Source organism: Callospermophilus lateralis, chromosome 4 (genome assembly GCF_048772815.1).
Source record: "Callospermophilus lateralis isolate mCalLat2 chromosome 4, mCalLat2.hap1, whole genome shotgun sequence".
Classification (NCBI taxonomy): Eukaryota; Metazoa; Chordata; class Mammalia; order Rodentia; family Sciuridae; genus Callospermophilus; species Callospermophilus lateralis.
This window is the reverse complement of record NC_135308.1, coordinates 70,637,167-70,664,493: the sequence shown is the minus strand read 5'-3', so window position 1 is coordinate 70,664,493 and position 27,327 is coordinate 70,637,167. Positions and strand designations below refer to the sequence as shown.

Below are 27,327 nucleotides of genomic sequence, written 5' to 3'. Positions count from 1 at the left end.
TCAAAAGTGAGGTAAACAGACTGAGCCCCTGTATACTGAAAGCTTAAGAAGTGGTTCTCGGAAGATTACCCAGGAATCTCCCTGGAAATCTCGTTTAAAATGCTAATACCAGGGCTCTGTCCTGAGATTCTGATGCAGTAGTTCTGGGTGGGGCCCAGAAACATACATTTAGGTTGGCAGGTCACCTACCACAGGCCACAATTTTGGTTCATATAAGTTAGTAGGGTAACCCAAGATCTGGGCTTCCATCTGTTCAGATATCCCCATTTTCTTCCATGGTCTCAGCCTGCATCCCTACTTTCTTAGAAAAACCTTCCATTGACATCAGGGGATGGAAAGTGAACTCTTCACCATTATGGAAGAAAACTCCCAAGCAAATGTGATTGACTGTGGGTGGGCCATGTCAACTCCATTTCAAAGGAGAACTCTATTTAGGACAGATGACATTGGTAACATTGAAGAGGAGGTGTATAGACCATGAGGGATAAATCTACACATATGGGTAGCTCTGCATATGATATGTCATTCAGGAGACCTCTGCAAAGCGTTGACAGGTTCTTAGTATCAGCCTTAATTTCATAAGTCTGAGAAGCAGCCCAGTGTGCACTGTGGCTTTGAGGGTTTGGCACTGTTGATGATTTTGGCTAGGTCAAGGGTTCAGGCTAGAGTCCTTCTAAAGACTTAAACCTGGCTCTAGCATTGATCTCCACAGCCCCTGCTCTTGATAATAGCTACTCTGGGGGAGTGGGAAGTGGTGGGAGAGTCTAGTGTTTATTGTTATAAAGGGATAGATTTTTAAATCATCAACCAGAAGTGCTTCAATGTTTGCTATGACAGGTTAAAACCATATCTAAAGGACCCTTGTAGTTAATGACCAAGAGTAAAAAAGAAATTAACATTTTGTAAAATGATGATGATCTTCTGTTAGTTGGTTTTGTTGTGTTTTTAATCTCATAATTATGAATTCTCTGCCACCTCTGACGTCACCCCTTAGTCACAGATTCTTGCAGGGTGGTGGGTGAGACGAACACAGGTGTGCTGGCCACAGGGGTGAGCTCTGACCAAATGGGACATTTGTGTGTTCTGGAGGGGCAGCTCCTGCACTCATCGGCCATGGGGACAGAGAGGTAGATGTGAAGAAGAGAGAAGATGTGGACTTTTGTGCCTTCCTTTACTTCTCATTTTTCCGTTTTGCCTTCCTTCAGGTGAATGTGAAGAGGCCCATGAAGGATGAGACTCACTTTGAGGTGGTGGAGTCTGGCCGGTACATCATTCTGCTGCTGGGCAAAGCCCTCTCTGTGGTCTGGGACCACCACCTGGCCATCTCCGTGGTCCTGAAGCAGACATACCAGGTCAGTAGCCTTTCATGCTTTTTTCTTGTCTGTGACTTGTTTGGACCTTCGTCAGCTCTCTGAGTAGCAAATAGCACCTCCCATCACCTTGGGGGAAGGTGGTCCTCCAGTCCAGCCTCCCATACAAATAAAGCTATGGAGTCAAGGTTGCAGTTAGCTTTGCCTCTTACTGAGGCTTGCTGAACATGGCAAAAATTAGGGTGGTCCCTTAATTGGCCTTGCTAGGCAAGTTTATTTGCACAAAGGAGCAAAGTAAAAGATTAGATAATATTAGCTTTTTTTTTTTTTTTTTTTTTTAGATTTCTTAACCCCCCCCCCCCCCCCCGCAAAAGCAAACAAATCATGCAAAATATCATTATAGCATTGAAAAACATTCTGGGGTATTGCCTTACCATTGAGCCATTGGCCAGAACTTTGTGAGAGTGTTTGCAAACTTTCTGATAACTTACTTTTCAGAAAGGTGACCATATTTGTCTAGTCTATCAGTTTGTTGGGACTTTATTGATTTCTCTAAGTGGTATGTACATGACAAGCGGCTGTATTTACTATGGTGGCTGATTTGGTCTTGGCAGGAATGATCTTTGCAGCATCTCTGATAATGCCATATAAATTTATAGCTTGTATATATACCATTGACGGCTGCATGGCCCTTCCTTCCCTGTGGCAACCCATCCCATTGCTGGAAAAAAATCACTCATTCAGTTAAACTCAGCAAATATTAAGTGTCAAGCACTATCCAAGGCTCTGTGGATATAGCAGGGCAAAATCAGATATATGTGTGTGTGTCTGTGTGTATTTAACCCTTCTATTTGTTTTCTATTGTTGCTATAACAAATTACCACAAACTTAGTGTCTTAAAACAACCACACAAATTTATTATGTTGTGATTCTGAAGGTCAAAAACCTACAATCAGCTAGCAGGGCTGCAAGCTCTAAGGAAGAATCCATTTCCTCATCTTTTCTAAATTCTGGAGGCTGCCTTCATTTCTTGACTTGTAGCTCCATCTTCTGCGTTTAGAGACAACAGTGTAGCATCTTCCAAGTTCTTTGTCTGTCTCTTTATGGCACATCACCTTTCATACTATGACTCCTTCTGCATCCCTCTTATCATATTCGGTGGTTACCTTGGGCTCCCTAGATAATCTAGGATAATTTCCCCATCTCAAGATCTTAACCTAATCATATCATCCATGTCCCTTTCCAATGTATAGCTGTCAATTTTCTATTGCTATAACAAAATACCAAAAGCTTTATATAGAAAAGAAGTTTATTTAACTCACAGTTTGGGAGTGGAAAGTTGGAGATTGGGTGTCCCCACCTGTCAGCCTTTGGGAGGACCCCCTGGCTGCATCAGAACATGGTGGTAAAGCAGAAGGGGAAATGGCTACATGCAAAAAGGATCATATGGTAACAAAGGAAGCCAGAGGGACTCAGGCCAGGCGTTTTTTTTTTTTTTTTTAATTTTTTTTTTTTTTTAAAAACAACTTGTTCTTCTGGGAATGAGCTGCTGGGGTCTTGTGAGAACTACATTAATTTTGTCTAAGGGTGATGCCACCAGTGACCTACTTAATTCCCACTAAGCCCTACCTCCTCCTACATCATCACACTGGGACCAGACTTCCAGGACATGAAGATTTGGGGGATACCCAAACCACATATAAACTACAGCACCCTGTAAGGTGACAAAGTCATGTTCTAGGGTTTAGAACATCCACGTTTTTGGTGTAGGCCACTATCTGGCCTCCCAAAATCCTGGTGGAGATTAAATTTTTGTGGGATGTTTCTTTAGATAAGTTGGTCTGATGGGACTGTCTGAAGAGGTGACGTGTGAGCATTGTCTTCAGGGGAAAGAGAGAGTGAGTACTGTAACTATCTGGGAAGAGGACGTAGGCAGATGGAAGAGCATGTGAAAAGACCCTGAGGTGGCAGCTGTCTGGAGTGTTGGAACCAGGAGGCGAGTGGGCTGTGGAGGAGGGCCTTGGGGTGGATGACAGCTAGCGAGGATAGGGAGGGGGCAGCAGCTACCCAGGAGAGCTCTTAGGCCTCAGAAAGCCCTTTGGCCTTTTGTCCAACTGTGAGAACATTCTTGTATGGCACCGAAGGTACCATGCCAAATCCTGCTCATGGAAGCAAAACAGAATAAGCAATTCTTTTCTCTGCCCCAGGACAGGATTCTAACCGTGTTGCAAAAGTACGACGACAGCTCTTCTCACCCAAACCAAACATCGCCAGTTCTTTCCCTAGTTTTTACTTGATGGTTTCCACTCATTCAGGACTTGTTGCACATTCCACACTGTGATAGATGAATGGGTGGTGTCTTCCCTGGCAACTTCTGTCATATGGCAGAATTCTGGCCAGCCTGCCCTGAACAGGCTGCGGCTCTCCAGGTACAGCAGGACTATAATGTTCCCTTCCTGGTCCTCTGTGCTCTCATCCATGTCATAACTGACCAGGTCCTTTCTCTGCTCAGAGGCTTATTGGGGAAGGTGATGGTTCAAATAGGGATTCCAGGCCTTTTCCCTTGACAATGGGATGTGTACAAGTTGCCTCTGTTTTCTTAACTTCAAAATGGAATCAGCAAAGAGGCCACAGAAGAGGCTTTGCCAAAAGCAGGGCTTTGCTGACCACTGCAGTTCTCTGGGTCTCTGTCCCTCTTTCCTCCCCTTGTCCTTCTGTTCCTCCTCCTTGGATGACTCCTGATCCTTTGTTACTGGAACCTTCTTCCTGCCCCTGAGGTCTACAGTGCTCATCTTCTCAATTTGTCTATCCAGGAGCAAGTCTGTGGCCTATGTGGGAATTTCGATGGCATTCAGAACAACGACTTCACCAGCAGCAACCTCAAAGTGGAGGAAGACCCCGTGGACTTTGGGAACTCCTGGAAAGTGAGCTCACAGTGTGCCGACACCAGAAAAGTACGTCCCGGACTCTGTGTGGGCAGATCCCAAGAGGCCTGCTGTCTGAATTGTCCCCCTTTCCCTGGGGATGGAAGGTGGGCAGTGGGTGGCAGGGGTGGGAAGCAGGTCTCATGCCTCCTTCTGGGTTGAGTTGAGCCAGTCTGACTGCCTGACTGTGGGTCTTTCTACGTGCTCCTCTCTGTACCCAGGTGCCACTGGATGTGTCTCCTGCCACCTGCCATAACAACATCATGAAGCAGACGATGGTGGATTCCTCTTGCAGAATCCTCACCAGTGACATCTTCCAGGACTGCCACAAGCTGGTAAGGGCTTGAAAGGTGGAGGGAGGCAGAGTCATCGAAATGGTGAGCCCAGTAGCTTGGGCACTTAGAGCATGGATTTCTAGTGGACACTAAGTAGCCTGGAGTCTCGAAGGGATCTGCATTAAGGCACCATTGCAGGGCTGTGGGTGTCACTTAGTAGTAGAGCTCTTGGCATGACATCCTGGGTTTGATCGCCCACACCACTAAAAAAGACAAAAAAAAAAAAAAAAAAAAAAAAAAGACTGTTACAGGCTGGAAGCAGAGGGAAAGCCGATGGCTTCTGAGGAGTGATGATTGATACAATGCCTTTCTTCCACACAAGAAGAAACTTGGCACATGCCAATGCTTCTCTTTTGGCCTAGTCTTAGGGTTTGTTTCCTTGGCATTATTTTATCTCCAACAACAGAACCAAGGATTTCCTTTTCCTGTTACTGTTCTGTGTCTCCAGGCCTCAGAGCCCTCCAAGGATCCCTCTGTGAACAAACGACCCATTTAGCGTCTAGTTCTCTTCTCACAGAGACTCTTTTCTGGCCTTACCTACAGAGTCTTCATTTTTTAACCTCTTTTTGTGACTTTATCTCAAATGACAATTAGGAATTCCCCAAAGTTAAATGCACTTCGCCGTCTTTCTTTGTATGTGTGAGTGTACACGTGCATGTGGGTGTGTGTGCAATGTGTGTCCATATGTCCATGCGGAGCTGCACCCACGGGCCTGCTGCTCTGTGGTACCACCAATGCAGGCGAGGCTGTTTGAATACGTGTATCTCAGTTCTCTTTCTGTCCATCCAAAAACTCTCAGTCCATGGAGATCCAAAGGATACTTAGGATTCCTTTTTTGGTGGAGACACTGGGCATCTGAGTTGGAAGAGTGTAGACAGAGAGGGGAGCCAGGGAATTCAGGACTGTTGGAATATCTTAGAAACAATGGTTGGCTTCATGAGAGAATTCATTTCTATCACAACTATCGTGAAAAAGCCCAATGTGTGTACTGGCATGTTTTGGGATAGAAAAGGTGGTTAGTGTAATTGAAAGTAGGTGGTGGGTGGGCCTCCCCTCCTTCCTGTGTCTTTGGGGTCAGTTGGGTTCTACTGTCCAGAATACTTAGCTCTTCAGTGAGGTAACTTGAGTGGGTCCGGATGCATCTCCTCATTCTCTTTGATGCACTCAGGCAAGGGAAGTTTCAACCCTGCGTGTATGTTTTATATAAAAACAACTAAACATCCATGGATTATGGGATGGATAGGTGGCAAAAGGCAGGTGGAAGATGGACAGAGGGGATGTTCTTTTGAAACATTCTCAGGCACATGGTATTCTGCAAAAGGTTTTATTTAACATTTCTTGCTGGAATCAAGATGAGAAACTAGGAATCTTGCCTTTTTGCCTGAGCCCTGTTTGGGACCATTGGCCTACATTTCTCTTTCTACCCTGGAGAACACTTATGCTACGACTTGCCACCAGAAGATTCTCACCCAGACCAAGAGCCAGAGTCCTTGTTCTTGGCCCTAGGCCCAGGCCACCCGAGAACTCCTTTTGCAGGTGGACCCTGAGCCGTACCTGGACATCTGCATTTATGACACCTGCTCCTGTGAGTCCATTGGGGACTGTGCCTGCTTCTGTGACACCATCGCTGCCTACGCCCACGTGTGTGCCCAGCATGGCAAGGTGGTGACCTGGAGGACGGCGACATTGTGCCGTGAGTCCTGATGACCCTTGTGGTCTCAGATACCCTCCCTTCACCCAATGAGTATCTAGATCTGAAGGCCTTGTGGGGTGCAAGAGGACACTTTGTGGGGCAGAAGGAGAGCTGTAGTGTGCAAAGAGATGGTCCAGGGCTGAGGAGAGTTAAGACAGCCATGTGAGTAAACCATTGACATAATGAGGGAGAACCATGGTGGATTCAGGACGTCGATGCATGGAGACTTTTCTTTTGCAGAAATTGAGGAAGAATGAGAGGGAACACTGGTGAAGAGAAGAAAGTCAATATATGTCTTTACTTAGAGCTGATCATATTTGGCACTATAAGTAATCAACTCACCTATTTATAAGGAACCTTCCCTCCTTGGGCATGCACAACTGAATGTTTTTCTGTAGGAAACCAAGTCAGAACCTCAGTTCTGTCAGAGCTGGGAAGGTTGATCTAAATATAAATCAAATCTAAATATAAATATAATACGGTCCTTAAAAAAATCCCAGGAGTCTCCACGATTGGCAACTCTGGTAGTCCTTGTTCCCAGGTTTGATCACCGCCTTCCCCACCTCCCTGTCTTACAGTCATTACCTTAAGGGTCTGTCTCCCTGGGTCTGTCTGGGACCTTCGCTGCAGTCCTGGCTTCTGGTGTTGTAGGGTGATTTCATGGCCTCTTTTTTCTGTCTACACAGCCCAGAGCTGTGAGGAGAAGAATGTCCGGGAGAATGGATATGAATGTGAGTGGCGCTATAACAGCTGTGCGCCTGCCTGTCCCGTTACCTGCCAGCACCCTGAGCCTCTGGCCTGCCCTGTGCAGTGTGTGGAGGGCTGCCACGCACACTGCCCTTCAGGTGAGGCTCTTCCTGGGTGGGCTGGGCAGGAGGGAGGGGATTGGTTGCAGGATGGGAGCCTCCCCATCCTGCTTCATTTTAGCCCTGCCAGTGATGCCTTATCCCCAACCCCACAACCCTACAACAGGTGTGTCTGTGAGTCCTTTCATCAAAGCCAGGCAAGCTCTGGCTTTTGCTAGGTGGAGCTCTTGCCAGGGCTGGGAAGGTGACTCGGTGGCCAAGTGCTTGCTTATCATGCCCATGGACTTGAGTTCCATCTCCAACACCACAGAGAACAAAGTCACCTAGTTCTATCAATGCTTCCCCCACCCCCCTTTATTGCTTGAGATTGAACATGGGCCCTTGTGCTGCATGACCTGTGTGTGAGGGAGGGTACACCCTGCTCCTTGCTGGCAATGCTCTGCCCCTGAGCTACACTGTGAGTCCTTTCTACAAAGTGCTTTGGTGTGTCAGTTTAGGGGTTTATCACACGTAGGGTAGCACTTCGGCAAGTGGTGGGAATGCCTCATTGAATGCAGTGGTGGATGCCTTATTGAGTAGTGTGTCTGAGGAGTTGACTTTTTCATTCTATTGAATTTGGGTTGATTTAAATATAAATAACCACAGATGGTTAATAGCTGACATATTGAATAGCACAGCTCTAAAATGATTGAATACATTCTTCAAAAGAGTGAAAAGGGCCTTGGAGATAAGATTCCAGGCTCCGAGGAGGTGAGGCAGGGGGAGGGAAGCCTCCTTCCGAGTTTGCAGGAGAAGAATGAAAGCATGAAGGGGGCGGATGCTCCTCCCTGTGGGGTGAGGTGGCCTCCGGAGAGGCAGGCAGAATGGCTCCTGGGACAGGCCCCTTAGTGAAAGCTGAGCCTTCCTTACGTGAAAGGGGAGTGGTCAGCTACTAATGAGAGATGTGCTGTTCAGGGAAAATCCTGGATGAACTTCTCCAGACCTGCATCGACCCCCAAGACTGCCCCGTGTGTGAGGTGGCTGGCCGGCGCTTAGCCCCTGGAAGGAAAGTCACCTTGAACCCCGATGACCCTGCGCACTGCCAGACTTGGTAAAATGGATTCCCTGGTTGTCTGAAGTGGCCAGTCTTTTGAGGGGTGGGGAGGGGAAGGGATTGAACCCAGGGGTGCGTTACCACTGAGCAGCACTTCAGCTCTTTTTATGTTTTATTTTGAGATAGGGTCTCACTAAGTTGCTTAGGGCCTTGCTAAGTTGCTGATGAAGTGGCCAATCTTACTGTCCTCTGTGGGGCTTGCTCAGAGGCTGGGCTTTGGATAAAACTTCCTAGCTATGTGAACTGAGACACTGAGTTTATTTAGTAAATTTGCTAATTCATTGATGACTTAGTTTAGTTCATTGTTTAGTTTGTTTCTAGAATTTGTGTATCTCTCTCTTTTTTTTTTAAAGAGCAGTCTAGACTGTTTCACCCTAAAAAATATTTCTGAAGATTTTTACTTCCTAAAAGGTTTTTGCCTGTTTTTTTTTTTTTTTTTTTTTTTTAAGACAGGGTATGGTTTCTCTATTTCTTTTCTCTCTCTCTCTCTCTCTCTCTCTCTCTCTCTCTCTCTCTCTTTAAAACATGTAATACTTATATATTTTAGTGGGGTACAGTATATTTCAATACATGTATACTGTGTATACTGATCAAATCAGAGTAATTAACATTTTCATTTCTTTGTGGCTCTAACTGTTGTTGTAGTAAGAGAGACAGTTCAAGGACAAATATATGAAAATCAGATTTCTTTTTTCTTTCTTTGGTACCAGGGATTGAACTCAGGGGCACTCAACCACTGAGCCACATCCCCTGCCCTATTTTGTATTTTATTTAGAGACAGGGTCTCACTGAGTTGCTTAGTGCCTCGCTGTTGCTGAGGCTAGCTTTGAATTATATATCCTCCTGCCTCAGCCTCCCAAGTGGCTGGAATTACAGGCGTGTGCCACCATGCCCAGCTAGATTTTTTTCAAAGACAGTGGGGATGCAGGAAAGGAAAGTGAGATGAACCCATGACCCCTTTGTAAAACATAGACATCTTGGGGATGCTGTCAAAGTCATAGGACAGCGCTTTCAGAACTGGGGAGAAGAGGTTCATTGCTGTCACCCTGGGCTCTCACCGCAACTGCCTCTGGAAAAATGGCCTCTGGGGAGGTGAGAGGGAATCCTTGGGGCAAGTGTTGAACTTTCTGAAGTCCTGCCCATAAGTAGGGAACATTTATTAAAATGCTGATGTATCCAACACCATTCCCTGACACCAATCAAACCTAATGGGAACTTAAACTTGAGAAACTCAACTCACTAGGGAAGGGGTTGTGGTCACAGCTGCGGGAGCCAAATCCTGCCGCCACCATCTGTGCAAACAAGAGTGAACACTGCCTGGGGTGGGTTTTCTAGCAAACACAGGAAACTAGAAAGTATGTCACTCACGCACCGTTAACTAAGGATTGAAGCAATAAATTGTGTGGCTCATGAGGAAGTAAAAGAAACTTTCCAGTCAGACCCTGCCTCCCACCCTCTCTAAGCCGAAACGGAGACTCCAAGTCCAATGCTGGCTTGGAGCTCTGGGCTGAAAGGCAGGAGAGCTCAGAGGCCTCTCCCTGCCTGCTCTGCTGGTAGCTCCTGGGAGGGGAAGCTACCGTGGTACATGCCATACGCGCTGACAGCCTGAGGCATCAAGTGTCCTGAACAGTGTGAATGGCAGGCCTGACAGCCAAGCCACAGGGGACACTTCCCAGGGCTCAGGGCACTGCTGCTTTCTCAGCTTTACCCAGAGTGCCAAAGGCAGGTTGCTCGAAGGCAGAGGGCACAAAAAAGGAGAAGGCCTAGCCTGTATGGGTTCCAAACAGGGCAACTTGATTTCGCCTATGATTTGGTGTACCCTGTCACTTTGCAAAAGAGTGAAGAGATCAGGAAAGCCTGACATTTGCTGGTATTGTAGGAATTTGTGGGTGGGCAATGGCTCCGACACAGACTTGTGGGGTGGCTTGGGCTTGGGCACTGGGTCTAGCCAGTCAGCACCTGGCAGATAACAGGAGTAGGAATGAACGAAGTTGCTACTGATTTTCCTAGGTCTGGAAGACTCCCATCTACTACTCTGCTAGATAAAACTGGGACTTCGAATATTTATTCATCTTTGCAAATTTTTTTTTTTAACTCCAGAGTTTCTTTTCTTCCTTAAGATCCAACATATTAAACATGACTCAAAATCCACACTGCTTAAATTCTGTTATAATCAGCACTAAAAGCAATTTATCTTCCATAGAACATTTATAAGTCCTGGTCAGCGTCAATATTTTAGAGCAATATTTGTCCTTGGGGATACTTGCAAGAAAGTTTAAATTATAATTAAATATTAATGTGGTTAGAGATGTCGGTTGGAAAGAAGTCGTCACTGAATATCTGGCCGAGAACAACAGAGATTCTTTTTCAGGTATCTTGAAACAGAGGTTAACAATGATGGCTCCCTTAGGTGGGAATGTTCCCAAGGAGCAGGAAGACAGTTCTCTGGGAGTATGGGCAGTGTCCTACTTTGTAGGGTTGACAAGTGTCGGGTGGCTCTTCTGAATCACTTGTTTCTTCCCCTCTGCTACAGTCACTGTGATGGTGCCAACCTTACCTGTGAAGCCTGCCAGGAACCAGGAGGCCTGGTGTTGCCCCCCACAGATGCCCCACTTGGGGCCACCACCCCGTATGTGGAGGACACCCCAGAGCCACCCCTGCATGACTTCCACTGCAGCAAGTTGCTGGATCTGGTCTTCCTGCTGGACGGTTCCTCCAAGCTCTCCGAGGCTGAGTTTGAAGTGCTGAAGGCCTTTGTCGTGGGTATGATGGAGAGACTACAAATCTCCCAGAAGCGGATCCGCGTGGCTGTGGTGGAGTACCACGATGGCTCCCATGCCTACATTGAGCTCAAGGCTCGGAAGCGGCCCTCAGAGCTGCGGCGCATCACCAGCCAGGTGAAGTACGTGGGCAGCCAGGTGGCCTCCACCAGCGAGGTCCTGAAGTACACTCTGTTCCAAATCTTTGGCAAAATCACCCGCCCTGAGGCCTCCCGCATTGTGCTGCTCCTGACTGCCAGCCAGGAGCCCCCACGGATGACCCGGAACTTGGTCCGCTATGTCCAGGGACTGAAGAAGAAGAAGGTCATTGTGATACCGGTGGGCATTGGGCCACATGCCAACCTCAAGCAGATCCGCCTCATTGAGAAGCAGGCCCCTGAAAACAAGGCCTTTGTGCTGAGCAGCGTGGATGAGCTGGAGCAGCGAAGGGATGAGATTATCAGTTACATCTGTGACCTTGCCCCCGAGGTCCCTGCACCCACGCAGCATCCCCAAGTGGCACAAGTCACTGTGGGTCCTGGGCTCTTGGCAATTTCACCATCGGGACGCAAGAGGAACTCCATGGTTCTGGATGTGGTGTTTGTCCTGGAGGGCTCAGACAAAGTCGGGGAGGCCAACTTCAACAGGAGCAAGGAGTTCATGGAAGAGGTGATTCAGCGCATGGACGTGGGCCAGGATAGCATCCACGTCTCTGTGCTGCAGTACTCCTACACGGTGACTGTGGAGCATACCTTCAGCGAGCCGCAGTCCAAGGGAGACGTGCTGCAGCAGGTGCGGGAGATCCGCTACCGGGGTGGAAACAGGACCAACACGGGACTGGCCCTGCAGTATGTCTCCGAGAACAGCTTCTCTGCTGGCCAGGGAGACCGGGACCAGGCACCTAACCTGGTCTACATGGTCACCGGAAATCCTGCTTCTGATGAGATCAAGAGGTTGCCTGGAGACATCCAGGTGGTGCCCATTGGCGTGGGCCCACATGCTGATGTGCAGGAGCTGGAGAGAATCGGCTGGCCCTATGCCCCCATCTTCATCCAGGACTTTGAGACACTCCCCCGAGAGGCTCCTGACTTGGTGCTGCAGAGGTGCTGCTCTGAAGAGGGGCTGCAGTTGCCCACTCTACCCACTGCCCCAGGTATGTTGATGCCTCATGTGCAAGTGGGAGCATCGAGGAGCCTTGGTGCTGTGTGCAGCTGTTGTCATGTGACCCTTGGGTTCTAATCCCACCATCCCTGCTCTGTGCACTCGGTCAAACCTGTGCCTTAGAGTGCCTGTGCATCCTCCTCTGGGCAGGAGAGAACTACATTGTGATTTATTTATTTGTTTTTTGCAAGGTGAGGGTGTGTGTGTTGGGGAATCTTATTTTGTTGGTGACTATAAATTCAAAGGTAATACAAGCCTATTATTAATATTTAAATAATACCAAGGATATGGAGTGAAAAATGCGAGTCTTACTTTATCCCTCAGCTGCATCCCACTCAATCCCACTTTCTGCCTTGAAGGTGACTTTGGAGACAGTCAGCTTCCTTTAGACCACACTGGATGGATGGAATTATTCCAGGTAGCTTACTGTCTTCCAGTCACGGCCAGGAAGTCAGGTGACAAGTGACATCACTACTCAGATTGGGGAAACAGATCACCTTACATTGTTTGAATCTCACTTTTGCCACTTGCTAGCTGGATAATTTTGGGCAAATACTTAACCTTTTTGTAAGCCAGTCCCTTCTGTATGTTTGGGACTATCCCAGATACCTAGCCATGGGGTCCTGAGAGCCCTGCATAGCCCACTGAATGTGGTGTCTGGCTGATGTGCAGAGGCTCCTGACTTGGAGTCTCCTGGCAGTCCTTGTGTGCTCACCTTCCTGTTCTCTTTGCAGACTGTAGCCAGCCCCTGGATGTGGTCCTTCTCCTGGATGGCTCCTCTGGTTTTCCAGCTTCTTACTTTGATGAAATGAAGAGTTTTGCCAAGGCTTTCATTTCCAAGGCCAGCATAGGTGAGTGATATACCTGAGGCCGCAGGTGAGAAGAGGCTCTGGCTCTGATTCAAAATGACTCTCATTTTTTCTTTTCCGCTAGGGCCTCATCTCACTCAGGTATCCGTGCTTCAGTACGGAAGCATCACCACCATCGATGTGCCCTGGAATGTGGCCCAGGACAAAGCCCATTTACTGAATCTAGTGGATCTTATGCAGCGGGAGGGAGGCCCCAGCCAAATTGGTAATGTTGGTGCCTTGGCCTGGATGCAAAATATGCGTTCTGGTCCTGATTCTTGGCATAAGTGACTGAGTGACCTTGGTCTGTCACTTTATGCCTTGTTTGGATGCTCTTCAAGGTCTCTTCCAGATCCCACTGTAAATTGTTCAGTCTTCTAACCGTTTAAGGATCCTCCATGAGACTGGATGTGCACCTGCTTCAGAAACACTTGCTCTTGCAGTTGGTACTGACTTGGTCTGTTCTTCTTTCTCAGGGGATGCTTTAGCTTTTGCTGTGCGATATGTCACTTCAGAAGTACATGGTGCCAGGCCTGGAGCCTCAAAGGCAGTGGTCGTCCTGGTCACGGACATCTCCACTGATTCAGTAGATGCAGCAGCTGAAGTGGCCAGATCCAGCCGTGAGTATCTAGTGTACAATCCTGAGACTCTTCTAAGAAGCCAGAGGAGTGAAAGTGGGTGGAGGTTGCTTTTGGATGTTCTGGCTGATTTTGAATTTGCTTGATACCCACTTGCATACCAAACATCAGGAAATAGTTCAGTCATTGCATTATTAGGAAACTAAACAATAGTAAGGGTGCATTTAAACTGGGCTTGTCTGTGTGCTGTGATGACAGCCTTAAATTCTTCACATTCTCCTCCTGTGTTGAGGGATGACTGTATTTCTACACCTTTACTTTTTAATGTGGTGTCCTTGGTCTTTCTCCGGAACGCCACACACCCAAGGCCAGAGTGACTCATTGTGGGTCCTGGAGAACTGTTAGGGTCTTAGGTGTTCAGAGCCCTTTCCTGGTACCAGGCTAATGAGCTGGAGGGACAAGACACAAACGATGGTGCATTTGGGTGGGGAAGGGCATAGGTGTGATCTGGCCTTGGTGCCCCATAGAACCCTTGCTGTGGATAGCAACAGAAGTGAGCCAGGATGGAGGCATCATGTGCCCAAGGGAGGTCTGAGTGAGTAGGGGTGATGCCAAGTCCTCTCATGACTACCTGGAGAACTAACTATTCCTTTTTCAAATGCTGCATAGCCTTGTCTTTTCTCTTAACATTTTCCAGATGTTCTTCCTGAGAGAGGTATTTACCCGATTCTCTGTACCATACCTGAAATACTCAAAATGGGCCAATTGTATTGTATCAGTTTGGTACATAGCTCTTTCTGGAACAAACTGGGAGTTCTGTAAAGGGCAAAATCTTGCTATATTTTTGGATCACCTTTGCGCGATTCACAAAATGCTGACCACTTAATATTTTTGTTGAATGAATGATATATTGTTGAAATCTATAATTTTAGGAAAAAGGATACTAAAAGGTAAAGGGTATATATTTGGATGATAAAATGAACTCACAGGAGCTAAAAAGTTGCTAGAAACTCCACTCTTTTTTTTTTATTGGTTGTTCAAAACATTACAAAGCTCTTGACATATCATATTTCATACATTTGATTCAAGTGGGTTATGAACTCCCATTTTTAGCCCGTATACAGATTGCAGAATCACATCGGTTACACATCCACTGTTTTACATATTGCCATACTAGTGACTGTTGTATTCTGCTACCTTTCCTATCCTCTACTATCCCCCCTCCCCTCCCCTCCCATCTTCTCTCTCTACCCCATCTACTGTAATTCATTTCTCTCCCTTGATTTTTTTCCCCTTCCCCTCACATCCTCTTATATGTAATTTTGTATAACAATGAGGGTCTCCTTCCATTTCCATGCAATTTCCCTTCTCTCTCCCTTTCCCTCCCACCTCTCGTCCCTGCTTAATGTTAATCTTTTTCTCATGCTTTTCCTCCCTGCTCTGTTTTTAGCTGCTCTCCTTATATCAAAGAAGACATTTGGCATTTGTTTTTTAGGAATTGGCTAGCTTCACTTAGCATAATCTGCTCTAATGCCATCCATTTCCCTGCAAATTCCATGATTTTGTCATTTTTTAGTGTTGAGTAATACTCCATTGTGTATAAATGCCACATTTTTTAAATCCATTCATCTATTGAAGGGCATCTAAGTTGGTTCCACAGTCTAGCTATTGTGAATTGTGCTGCTATGAACATCGATGTAGCAGTATCCCTATAGTACACTCTTTTAAGGTCTTCAGGGAATAGTCCGAGAAGGGGAATAGCTGGGTCAAATGGTGGTTCCATTCCCAGCTTTCCCAGGAATCTCCATACTGCTTTCCAAATTGGCCGAGCAACTCCACTCTTAATCAAATTACAAATACCTAGAACTTTCTGGAAAGCTGAATCAAGGAATTTAAGTTGGAGATTTTTCTCCTTTAGTATCAAGAATCTAGAGAAAGAGTTTTATTAGGAAAAAAAGCAAATATTGTTTAGAGGTGACTCAGGGCAAGTCACTGAACTATTTAAAGTCTCAATTTCTTATCGAGAGTTGGGCAGGAAGTGCTCTGGGCTTAGCACTGTGAAATGTTCTCTTCTACCCAGCGCTCAGTGGTCTCATGCAGTGCCATGAGTCTAAACGTGTTTATAGACCGCTGACTTTGATATTCCTGTCCTTGGCCCAGACTTCTCCCCTCAACTGAGCATCAGTGTTCTAACAGGCAATTCCCTGTAAATCAGCTTCCTGACATCACAACCAAATTTCCTCTTGTAGTACTTTTTTTCGGTCCTTTCAAGTTGTTCAGGTTAAAGATCCCAGCATCCTCGATTCCTCTTTTTCTCTCACGCCCCCATACATTCCAGCTGCAAACCAAGTCTTCAAAATATGTTGAGGATCACACCGTCACCCATACCCCAGCCCCCAGTGTCTCACACTTGGATCACCCCCGTAGCTTTCTAACTGCAACCTCGGCTTTCACTCGTATCTCCCATGGTTCATTCTCAGAGCAGCAGCTGTGGTGATCCTGTGCAATCCAAGTCAGTTCCTGTCACTCCTCTGCCCCATAGTCCTGGCTGCTTTCTGTTTCCTTAAGAGAACATATTACCTCCTGACCACGGCCTGAGAAGCTTTGCAAGAGCAGTGCCCTCAGAGCATGCACTTCTGCCCTGGGCCTTCACACTCGCTGATCTCTCTGCTGGGGTTATTCCCCCCTCGGAGGCCCTCTTGCCTCCTTCTATCCTTATTTCCATCTTTCCACTGAACACTTCTCTAACCACCGTATATAAAATGACAACCCCCATCCCTACTCCTGGGCATTCCCATCCTCCTTATCCCATTTCATGTCCCCACAAGCATGCGTACACATCTAAAATACTATATATCGAGGGGTTTTTGTTTGTTTGTTTGTTTGTTTGTAGGTGTTTGTTGTCTATCCCTTCCTGACATAAGCTTCATGAAGACAGGGAACATGGATGTTACTGCTTGGCCATTGCTATGTCCCCACTACTTAGCATAGTACCTGACACAGAGTAGGAGCTCAGAATGAATGGATGCCTTCTTCACAGGGTTGATTATGTGACCAGACTGAACAGTTCCATGCTGGTGTTGGGAATAGCATCAAGCCAGTCTGTTTGGAGCCCATCTGACCACAGAACCTTTCTTGTCCCTTTGCTAACTCTAGGAGTGTCAGTGTTCCCCATTGGCGTTGGGGATCGGTATGACGAAGCCCAGCTGAGGATCTTGGCAGGCCCAGAGGCCAGGTCCAATGTGGTAAGGCTCCAGCGAGTTGAAGACCTCCCTACTATGGTCACCCTGGACAGTTCCTTCCTCCACAAGCTGTGCTCTGGTGAGTCTTTTCTTTCATATCTATCTCAAAAACAAAATCAATGACAAAATCCCCCACAAAACCCAAACTAGTGTTAGAGACCCAAGGTGAAAAAGAGCGTAAGATCTGCCCTTGACTGAGATGGTTATAGACCAGGACCTTTTAAGTTTCTGCTTATGGAAGGCAAACACTACAAACCTCCAGTGCCCACCAGAAAGTATTCTATTCATCCTCCTCTTTCCACTGGAACCATCCATCTAAACTTCAGCTGAGAAAACCATGCTTATTTGTGCAGAGGGATCTTGAACAAAAAAATTGGAAGACATAAGCAAGAAACCCCAACATCTTGCAGACCACAGTCCTGTACTCACTCTTCACATGAGTATAAAGGGCGTTAGAAGTCCCAAAACATAGAATCTAAATTCAAAGGACCATAGATTAAGTTGATTTTAGGTTAGAAACTCAAAAGAAGAAAAACTCACACAAACATATAATTTGGGGGCGGGGGAGCTTTGTTTTTTGTATTTGACTAAATGTAATTAACTGTAAGCCATAACCTCACAGAGTTATTGCCCTTTCCTTGGAGTAATCTTTAGGTAGATCCCTTTCAAGTTTTTAGGATCTTGCTTTACCTTCCCCCACCCCCCATTCCTGGCAATGAGCTATGTTTGAAAGGGGCTAATGATTCTGTGATGGTGTAAAGTTCACCCTGGGTTACTATTTACTATTATCATAATTAATAATTACCACAAAGCATGTCTGATGAACGACAGATGTTCACTTCTTAACTTTGTGTCCTCTGCCCCCACTATGAAACCAATTCAGATTCTTTTCAGAGTTGAGTTGTCTTTAAGGCTAGACCAGGTAGCTCAAGCAGACATCATGAATGGCTTAGAATTTCCGGGTGATATGTGGGAACTAAAGCTTTATTTGTATCTGTTTCAGGGTTTGTTAGAATTTGCATGGATGAAGATGGGAATGAGAAGAGGGTAAGTCCTTTTCTTCTGACTTTGAAAGATCACAAATGTATTCTTGGGCTCTTCTTGGTTAATTCATTCTTCTTGGTCTGAGTCCAATTCTGCTTCTACTCTCCTGTTATTTTTGGTGGGAAGGGTTTGGGGATCTGTAGACCTTGAATCCTGCTTCTGATCTCATGTATAGCCTCCTTGGCATGAAGGTCGATCTCTTGAGTCCTCAGATGTGGTCAGTTGTATGACAGATGGACTTTGAGTTGTGGTGCCTCAGCCCATTCCTTACCTGACTCAGTTTTTAATCTCATGCAGCCTGGGGATGTCTGGACTTTGCCAGATCAGTGCCACACAGTCACTTGCCTGCCAGATGGTCAGACCTTGTTGAAGAGTCATCGGGTCAACTGTGATCGGGGACCCAGGCCTTCATGCCCCAGTGACCAGTCCCCTATTCGGGTGGAAGAGACCTGTGGCTGCCGCTGGACCTGCCCCTGTGAGTCCTTTGCTTCCCCAGCATGGACAGTGTCAAAGGAGCTGTGCTTTTAACTTGGGTGTGCAGAAAGGTAGAGCCAAAGCTGACAGCCTGCGAGTGCCCTTCTGCTCCCCTCTGTGGGAGCCGTGCTTCCTTCACCTGTGTTCCTTCCCTCCCGCGTTCTCTGGGTGTGTTTTTGTCTAGTCTCTTCTGTGATGGTATAAAGTTCTCTGTCTTTAGGAGGTGCTCTTCCTCTGTCTTTAGGAGGTGCTTTATGAGATAATGCAGAACCAAGAAAAACTGCTTCTGTGCAGTCAGTGTTCAGCTTGCTGTTGGCAAGCCAACCTCAGGAATCTGCCTTTGGGGTGTGTCAGTGGAAGTATAGCAAGGAGATGCCTCCAGAGAAGACCCCCATCACCCCCATAGCTATATGGAGTTTCTGTGCAGCAGTGCATCATCAGGGTGGCCTGCTGTAAGAGGAGGACATATTCAAGTCCCTCTCATGTAAAGCTGTGGGTGTGTTTACCCATGGGTGGCTGGGTGAGCCCTCTGCCTCATGGTTGGTAAAAATGGCTGCTTATGATGTTCCCTGTTCAGCAGAGGATGGCTCATCACCAGAATGTGGAACAGATATCATTGTGGGAGGCCATCAAGACTGTATTGTATATGTCACTCCCCATTTAGGATGTGATTGCCCTTTCCTGTAGCAATCTTCAAGTAGATCCCTTTCAAATTTTTCTGATATTGCTTTATCCTTCCACCCACCCCTGCCCCACTGCTGGCAGTGAGCTATGTTTGAAAGGGGGCTAATGATTCTATGATGGTGAAAAGTTTGCCTGGTTACCGTTGTTGCTATTATCATAATTAATGGGCAGCCATTTTTTTTTTTTTGATTTAGTGGGATACATTTCCCTGCTAGCATAGATAAAAACTCGAGCCGACATCATATTACTTCTGCTTATTCATAAAGAATTCTGTGGTCACGTTAAGTCATCAAATAAGGTCTTGGTAACTAGGTGCTTACTGATATATATAATATAATAATTATAATATAATATACAATATAATATATAATATAACACGTATAATATATAACATAATGTAACTATATAATAATTAAAAACTCTAAACTTGATCAGAGTTAAAGCACCTCTGCAGTCTGGGAAAGGGGCGTGGCGAGCTTCTCTCACAGCCGGATCATGGAGAGGGGAGGCAGGTCAGAAGGTTCTGTGCGGCTCAGCTTGCTGCCCTCTCTGGCCCGACAGGTGTTGTCAGCCACCTCTTTCTCTTGTCAGCTCTCTTGAAGATCTCCCAAGGACTCCTTCACTGTGTTCCTTTGGGTACAAAAAGTCGTCTATATCCCTTTGCTGCTGCTGCTTCTTTCCACAAAGCGTCTGGTTCTTCTGTACTTGGCCCGTCTTAGGCTCGCTCTCTTTCAAAGTCCTCACCCTTTTGCAGAAGTTCTAGACACAGTCATTTTTAATACAATCTCAGGCCGCCATTCCTTCTGTAGGTCCTATATCTGGCCTCCAGGATTTGGAATAAAGCAGGCAACTGCTTTGTTTTGTCCCCAGTACAGCAGCAAGTGCCTTTCTTACTGCCTATGCCTGACCACCTGTGGCCAGTCACAGCTTCTGTCTTCTAGAGTCCTCAGGCAGGTGTCAGCACTGCAGCCCCCATAACTTCAAGGAACGTAAATCCATCTCTTGGAGTGGCCTCTTAAAAATCCTGCACAGTAGACTTAGGCCTCTTATTTGTCCCTCTTAGGAGACACACAACACAAGAGCTGCTCTGTTCAAATAAATTTCTCCTTAAAGGTCAAACATCAATGCCCCCTCTTGACTCTTTTTATAACCTTCAAGTGAGTAAAGTCCTTTAGGAGTGACAAAATTAGATTTTGGGAGTCTGGGGATGTGCTTCAGTGGCAGAGTGCTTGCTTGGCATGTGTGAGACACTACTCTTGGTTTGATCCCTAGCACTGCGAAAAAAATTTTTTTTGGATTTTTAAAAAACATTTTTAGGGGCAAGGAATGTAGCTTGGTGTTAGATCATTTGATCCAGGTTTGGTTTGATCCTTAGCACTGAAAAAAAAAAGTTTTAAATGAAAAACATTTAGAAATATTTTTACTTTGAATAATTTCTGACTTGTAAAAATGCATAAATAGTACCAGGAATTCTTTATACTTTTACCCAGATTGTTATATCTTATATAATCACAATATAATGACCCAAATTGGAAATTAACATATATAAAATACCATTTTGTTATTCAAAATTTACCATTCGTCCTACAAATGCCCTTTGCTTTTGGGTCACGGAGTCGATCTAATGGATCACATATTATCTTTAGTTGTCATGTTTCCTCAATTTCCTAAAATTTGGAACCTTTCTTTGATTTCTATGACCATGATGGTTTTGAAGAATACTAGCTGGTAGTTTCTGCAGAATGTCTTTCAACTTGGGATGAATTCAGGTTGTATGTACATTTTGCCAAGGATACCCCAGAAGACTTGCTGTGTCCCCTTCAGTGTATGGTGTGAAGAGGTCCAGGATCCTGACTTGCCCCATTAGTGGTGTTGCTAAGTACAGGCACTTGATTTAGGGTGGTGTTCCAGGTTTCTCCACTGGAAGTTACGATTTTCCTCTTTTCATTTAATAATTATCATGTATAAAGTTACTCTGAAACTATATAAAGATACCTTTACCTACCAAATTTGATTCCATTGCTGATTCTCTGCTGAAAAAATTTTATTATTGCGATTGCCAAATAGAGTTGGTATTTCCCTCATCTACATTGTATTAGTTAGAATTAAGAGCTTTCCCTTCCTTCTAATTAACTAATCAAGGTAATTATTTGTATCAATATGAACTGGTGCATTCTTATTTTTCCCTATGCAGTATGATCAATTACCGGCATCCATTGTGTTCTTTCTTCAATGGCCCCAGTTTTGACTATTGGGAGTCCTTCTAATTTGGCTCTTGTGTTCTTTTGACATTTTCCCATCGTTTCCCTTCTCAAATAGCAAACTTAGCTCTCATTACCCACAATATATTTTCTTGATTCTAGAATACACGTAAAGTAGTTTCAGAACTGCTGACCCTTGACCTTTATGGAAAACAAATCTACTAACTAGAGTGCAATATTTGTGTACAATCCTTCCTGTCTCAGTCTTGGAGTAAAATTTTGTTTTCCAAAGTCATGTAGGCCAGTGCCCTCCCATCAGGAACTCCTCAGTGGAGTTATTTATTACTGTTAGTTTAATATTTTTGTGCATATTGCATTTTGGGCTCCCTTCGTCCCTATCCTTTTAAATTTTATTTATTTGTTTTGATTTGTTGTTGTTGTTGTTACTGGTTTTTTTATATGTTTGTTTTATTTAGTTATGACACATTAGCATGGTTTTAAATGTCAGAACACTATAGAAAGGTATAGTCAGAGGTGTCATATCCCCTCTGTCCATTTCCACTCACTCTCTGGGGTAAGGGATCTCCTTCATTTCTTATTCATCCTTCCTGTGATTCTTTCTGTACAAAGAAAGATTTTGTACAGGTTTTGACTTTGCTTTTTCCCCTCTTCTTAACAGTATATTCTGAGCCAGGTACAGTGGCACATGCCTGTAATTCCCATGTGTGGGAAGCTAAGGCAGGAGGATTTTGAGTTCAAAGACAGCCTCAGCAACTTAGCGAGGCCCTAAGCAACTTAGCAAGACCTTGTCTCTAAATAAAATGTAAAAAGAAATGTAGCTCAGTGGTCAAGTGCCCCTGGTGTGTGTGTGTGTGTGTGTGTGTGTAAAGTATATCCTGAAAACCACTCCATAGGAGTTCAAAGAGAGCTTCTTATTACTTTGTTGTGTACCATAGTTTACTCTTTTATAAATACCCATGTAGATTATTTCCAATATTTTGCAATTACAAATAATGCTATAATAAGTAACCTTAAAATATGGGTTTTCCTATAGTTAGGGGTGTACTTGCAGGGTAGGTTTCTAGGCATGGGATTTTGGTTCAAAAGAGAAGTGCAAATGCAGTTTTGTGAGTTAATTTCAGATTCTCCTAAGACTTGGTTGTTAAAAACTGAAATTTTCATCAGCAATCTATGAGAGTTTATGTTTCCTCTTAGCCTAGCCAGAACAGTGTGTTATTATATATTTTAATTTATTGCCAATTTTTTACTTTTCAGGTAAGGAATAGTGTTTCAATGTACTTGAAATTTATTTTTCTAATGATAATGAGGTTAGATTTTTTATATGTTTAAGTACCAATTTTCTAAAGCTACTTTTGTGAATTATCTGCTCATGCCCTCCATTTTCCATTTTTAAAAATCATAGTAAAGTGCATAGCATGATATCTCCCCTCTTACTAAATTTTCAAGTGTACAGTACAATGTCATTAGTTATTTGCATATTGTGGTACAGCAAGTCTCTAGAACATTTTTATCTTTCATGACTGTAACTCTACACCCATTGAAACACAACTACCCAATTTCCCTCCCCAGCCCCGCTGACCACCATTCTACTTTTTGCTTCTATCGTTTGACTATTTCAAATACCTCATGTGGTAGATTCACACAGCTTTTGTCCTTCTGTGACTGACTTATTTTACTTTGCATAATCCTCTCAAAATTCATCCATGTTGTAGAGAAGGAAAGGATTTTCTCCTTTTTACATCACTGTATGTATGTGTTACACTTTCTTTATGTGAGTCCACTGATGCACAGTCAGGTTGTTCCTACCTCTTGGCTCTTGAGAATAACGATGCAATGATTATGGAAGTGCAGACACCTGAGATCCTGAATTCAGTGCTTTTGGATATGTAGTGAGGCTGCTGGATTATATGGTTGTTCTATTTTGAGGAACCTCCCAATTCCCATAGTGGCTGCACTATTTTATGTTCCCACCAACATTGCACAAGGTTCTAGTTTTTTCATATTCCTTTTCTCTCTCTCTCTCTCTCTCTCTCTGTACTGGGGATTGAATGGAGGGGTGCTCTATAAGTGAGATACATCCCTAGTCATTTATTTATTTTAATATTTAGTTGTCAGTGGGACCTTTATTTTTTATTTATTTGTATGCAGTGCTGAGAATCGAACCTAGTACCCCCCGCCGCCCCCACACACTAGGCAAGCGCTCTACCACTGAGCTACAATCCCAGCCCCACCCCCAGCCTTTTATATTTTTTATTTTGAGACAGGGTCTTGTTAAGTTGCCTAGGCTCACCTTTAACTTGTGATTCTCCTGCTTCAACCTCCTGAGTTGCTGGGAACACACGTGTGCACCCCTATGCCTGGCTTCCTTTTTATTTTCATAATGGCCACCCTAACATGTGTGAGGTGATATCTCATTGTGGTTTTGATTTGCATTTCCTTGATGATAAGTGATGTTGGATATTTTTTCATATGCCAGTTGACTTTTTGTATATATTCTTTTTAATTTATTTGTTATTTTTTAAATTAATTTTTTTGTTTATATATGATTGCATAATGCATTATAATTCATATTACACATACAGAACACAAATTTTTCATATCTCTGGTTGTATACAAAATATTTTTATTTCAATTCTTGTCTTCATACCTGTACTTTGGATAATGATGTCCAGCACATTCCACCATCATTTCTAATCCCCTGCTCCCTTCCTTCCCCTCCCACACTTCTGCCTTATCTAGAATTTGTCTATTCCTCCTATACTCCCCCCCACTACCCCACTATGAATCAGCCTCCTTATATCAGAGAAAACATTTGGCATTTGTTTTTTTGGGATTGGCTCACTTCACTTAGCATTATCTTTTCTAACTCCATCCACTTACCTGCAAATGCCATAATTTTATTCTCTTTTATTTCTGAGTAATATTCCATTGTGTATATATGCCACATTTTAAAAATTTATTCATCTACTGAAGGGCATCTAGGTTGGTTCCACAGTTTAGCTATTGTGAATTGTGCTGCCATAAACATTGATGTGGCTGTGTCCCTGTAACATGCTGTGCTGGGAAAACTGGAAATCCATATGCAACAAAACAAAATTAAACCCCTATCTCTCACCATGCACAAACTCAACTCAAAGTGGATCAAGGACCTAGGAATAAAACCAGAAATCCTGTGTCTAATAGAAGAAAAAGTAGGCCCTAATTTCCATCATGTGGTATTAGGCCCCAACTTTCTTAATAAGACTCCTATAGCACAAGAATTAAAATCAAGAACCAATAAACAGGATGGAATCAAACTAAAAAGTTTCTTCTCAGCAAAAATAACAATCTGTGAGGTGAATAGAGAGTCTTCATCTTGGGAGCAAATTTTTCCCCCTTACACATCAGGTAGAGAAATAATCTCTAGGGTATATGAAGAACTCTAAAAGCTAAGCACCAAAAAACCCAAATAACTCAATCAACAAACGGGCTAAGGACCTGAACAGACACTTCTCGGAAGAGGGATATTCAATCAATCAACAAATATATAAAAAATTGCTCATCATCTCTAGCAATCAGAGAAATGCAAATCAAAACTACTCTAAGATTTCATCTCACTCCAGTCAGAATGGCAGCTATTCTGAGACAAACAACAATAAGTGTTGACGAGGATGTGGGGTTGCTGGTTGGACTGCAAATTGGTGCAGCCAATACGGAAAGCAGTATGGACATTCCTTGGAAATCTGGGAATGGAACCACCATTTGACCCAGCTATCCCTCTCCTTGAACTATACCCAAAGGACTTAAAAACAGTATACTACAGGGACACAGCCACATCAATGTATATCTTCTTTGGAAAAATATTTGTTCAAAATATTTTTTGCCCACTTTTAAATTCTAAATTGGGCTCTCTCTCTCTCTCTCTCTCTCTCTCTCTCTCTCTGTGTGTGTGTGTGTGTGTGTGTGTGTGTGTGTGTCTTGGTATTGAGTTGTAGGAGTTCATTGTATATTTTGGACTTTAATCCCTTATCAAATAAATGATTTGTAAATATTTTCTTCCACTCCACTGGTTGTCTTTTCGTTCCATCAATTGTTTCTTTTGCTGTGTAGAAGCCTCTTAGTTTCATGTAGTCCCACTTGTCTAATTTTATGCTTGGTGTCAGATCGAAGAAGTCATCACCAAGACCAATATTATGACCTATGTTTTCTTTTAGGAGTTTTAATTTCAAGTCTTATGTTTAAGTCTTTAATTGTGAAGTGGATTTTTGTGTATATTATAAGGGTCCCATTTCATTCTTGACATGTGTTAGTGTATAGAAATACAACTGTATGTTGATTTTGTATCCTGCAAATTTACTGAATTTGTTCATAAGATCCATCAGGGTTTTCTTTTTTTTTTCTTTTAAATGCATGTGCATGTGTGTGTATTATCTTTAGGGTTTTTACATATAAGTTATATCATCTGTGATATATAATTTTACTACTTTTTTCCTTTATTTGGATAACTTTTCTCTCTTCTTGCCTCATTGCTCTAGCTGGGACTTCCAGTGCTGTGTTGAATAGAAATAGCGAGAGTGGACTTCTCTGCCTGGTTCCTGATCTTTGAGGAAAAGAAGGAGTTTCTAGTTTTTCACCATTGACATCATGTTAGTTATGGGCTTCTCATAAATGGTCTTTATTTGTTGAGGTAATCTCCTAATTTTAGTCTGTTGAATGTCTTAATCTTGAAATGGTGTTAATTTTTTTAATTGATTTTTTTATATATGTCAGCAGAATACATTACAATTCATATTGGACATATAGAGCATGAAATGGTGTTAAATTTTGATAAGAGTATTTTCTTCATCTATGAGACGATCATGTGACTTTTATCCTTTATTCTGCTAGTATGGTGTAACATATTGATTGGTTTTGTATGTGGAACCATCTTGCTTCCCAGGGATAGATCTCCGTTGGTCATGGTGTCTGAGCCTTTTCTTGTGCTGTTGAATTCATTTTGCTAGTATTTTGTTGAGGATATTTGCATTTATACTCAAGAATATTGCCCTGCAGTTTTATTTACTTCATGGAGTGTCTGTCTGGCTTTGGTATCAGAGAAATTTCAGTCTCTTAAAATAGGTTTGGAAATATTTCCTTCTTCTTTCTTTTTGTTTTCTATTTTGGAGAAAAATTTGAGAACAATTGGCATTATTTCTTCTTTAAAGTTTGGTAGAATTCTCCAGGGAAGCCTTCGGGGATTTTCTTTGTTGGGAGATTTTGATTGCTGACTTAATTTTCTTATTAGTTGTAGATCTGTTTAGATTTTCTTTTTCTTTATCATTCAGTGTTGGTAGGTTGTATGTTTCATTTACTCATTTCTTGAGGTTTTCCAATTTGTTGATATATCATTATTCACAGTAGTCTCCTATAATCCTTTTTATTTTTATGCCATAATTTGTTTTATCACCTACCTCTTTCCTTTCTGATTTTGAGTCTTCTTTTTTTCATAGTCTAGTCAAAGGTCTGTCAATTTTGTCAGTCTTTAAAAAAAACAACATTTAATTCTATTGATTTTTTTCTCTTGCTTTTCTCTTCTATATTTCATTTATATCCTCAATCTTTGATTATCTTCTTCCTTCACCTATCTTTGGCCTCAGTTTGTCCTCAAGATTGTCAGTGTGTGTCGATTGGGTGAGTCCTTGTTCTTTTTTAATGTAGGCATTTACTGCTATAAACCTTTTCTTGCTACTGCTTTTTCTGAGTCCCCTCAATCTCTTTATGCTGTTTCATTTTCATTTATCTTAAAACATTTTCTAGTTTCTCCTTTGACCCATTTTTTATTCAAGTGTGTTTAATTTCTATATATTTGTGAACTTTCTAAAATCGTTCTATTATTGATTCCCAGTTTTGTTCTATCATGATCAGAAAAGATGCTTGGAATGATTTTGTCTTAAACTTGTTAAGACTTGTTTTATGCATTAGTATGTGACTTCTTCTGGGGACTGTTCTGTGTGTGCTTGAGAAGAATGTGTATCCTGCTGCAGTCAGGTGGAATGTTAGAAGGAATGCGTTGGTTACATCCATTTGGTCTACAGTGTTGCTTGAGTCCTCTGTTTCCTTACTGATCTTTTGTCTAGATGTCCTATTATTGAACATGAGGAACTTAAATTTTCTACTTGTATTATGCTGCTGATCC

At 43.6% G+C, this 27,327-nt stretch overlaps 1 protein-coding gene across 1 annotated transcript in view; it reads left to right on the top strand.

Annotated features, from left to right (window-relative positions):
• Positions 1–27,327, top strand: part of Vwf (von Willebrand factor) — a 154,531-nt gene that overhangs the window by 77,033 nt on the left and 50,171 nt on the right. Inside the window, exons 22-34 of the mRNA XM_076854040.1 lie at positions 1,206–1,352; positions 4,124–4,264; positions 4,456–4,569; positions 6,106–6,262; positions 6,949–7,107; positions 8,023–8,158; positions 10,695–12,073; positions 12,816–12,932; positions 13,015–13,155; positions 13,406–13,549; positions 16,664–16,828; positions 17,753–17,796; positions 18,091–18,268. Coding sequence (XP_076710155.1) covers positions 1,206–1,352; positions 4,124–4,264; positions 4,456–4,569; positions 6,106–6,262; positions 6,949–7,107; positions 8,023–8,158; positions 10,695–12,073; positions 12,816–12,932; positions 13,015–13,155; positions 13,406–13,549; positions 16,664–16,828; positions 17,753–17,796; positions 18,091–18,268 — 3,022 coding nt within the window. The remainder of the gene's footprint in view (positions 1–1,205; positions 1,353–4,123; positions 4,265–4,455; positions 4,570–6,105; positions 6,263–6,948; positions 7,108–8,022; positions 8,159–10,694; positions 12,074–12,815; positions 12,933–13,014; positions 13,156–13,405; positions 13,550–16,663; positions 16,829–17,752; positions 17,797–18,090; positions 18,269–27,327) is intronic.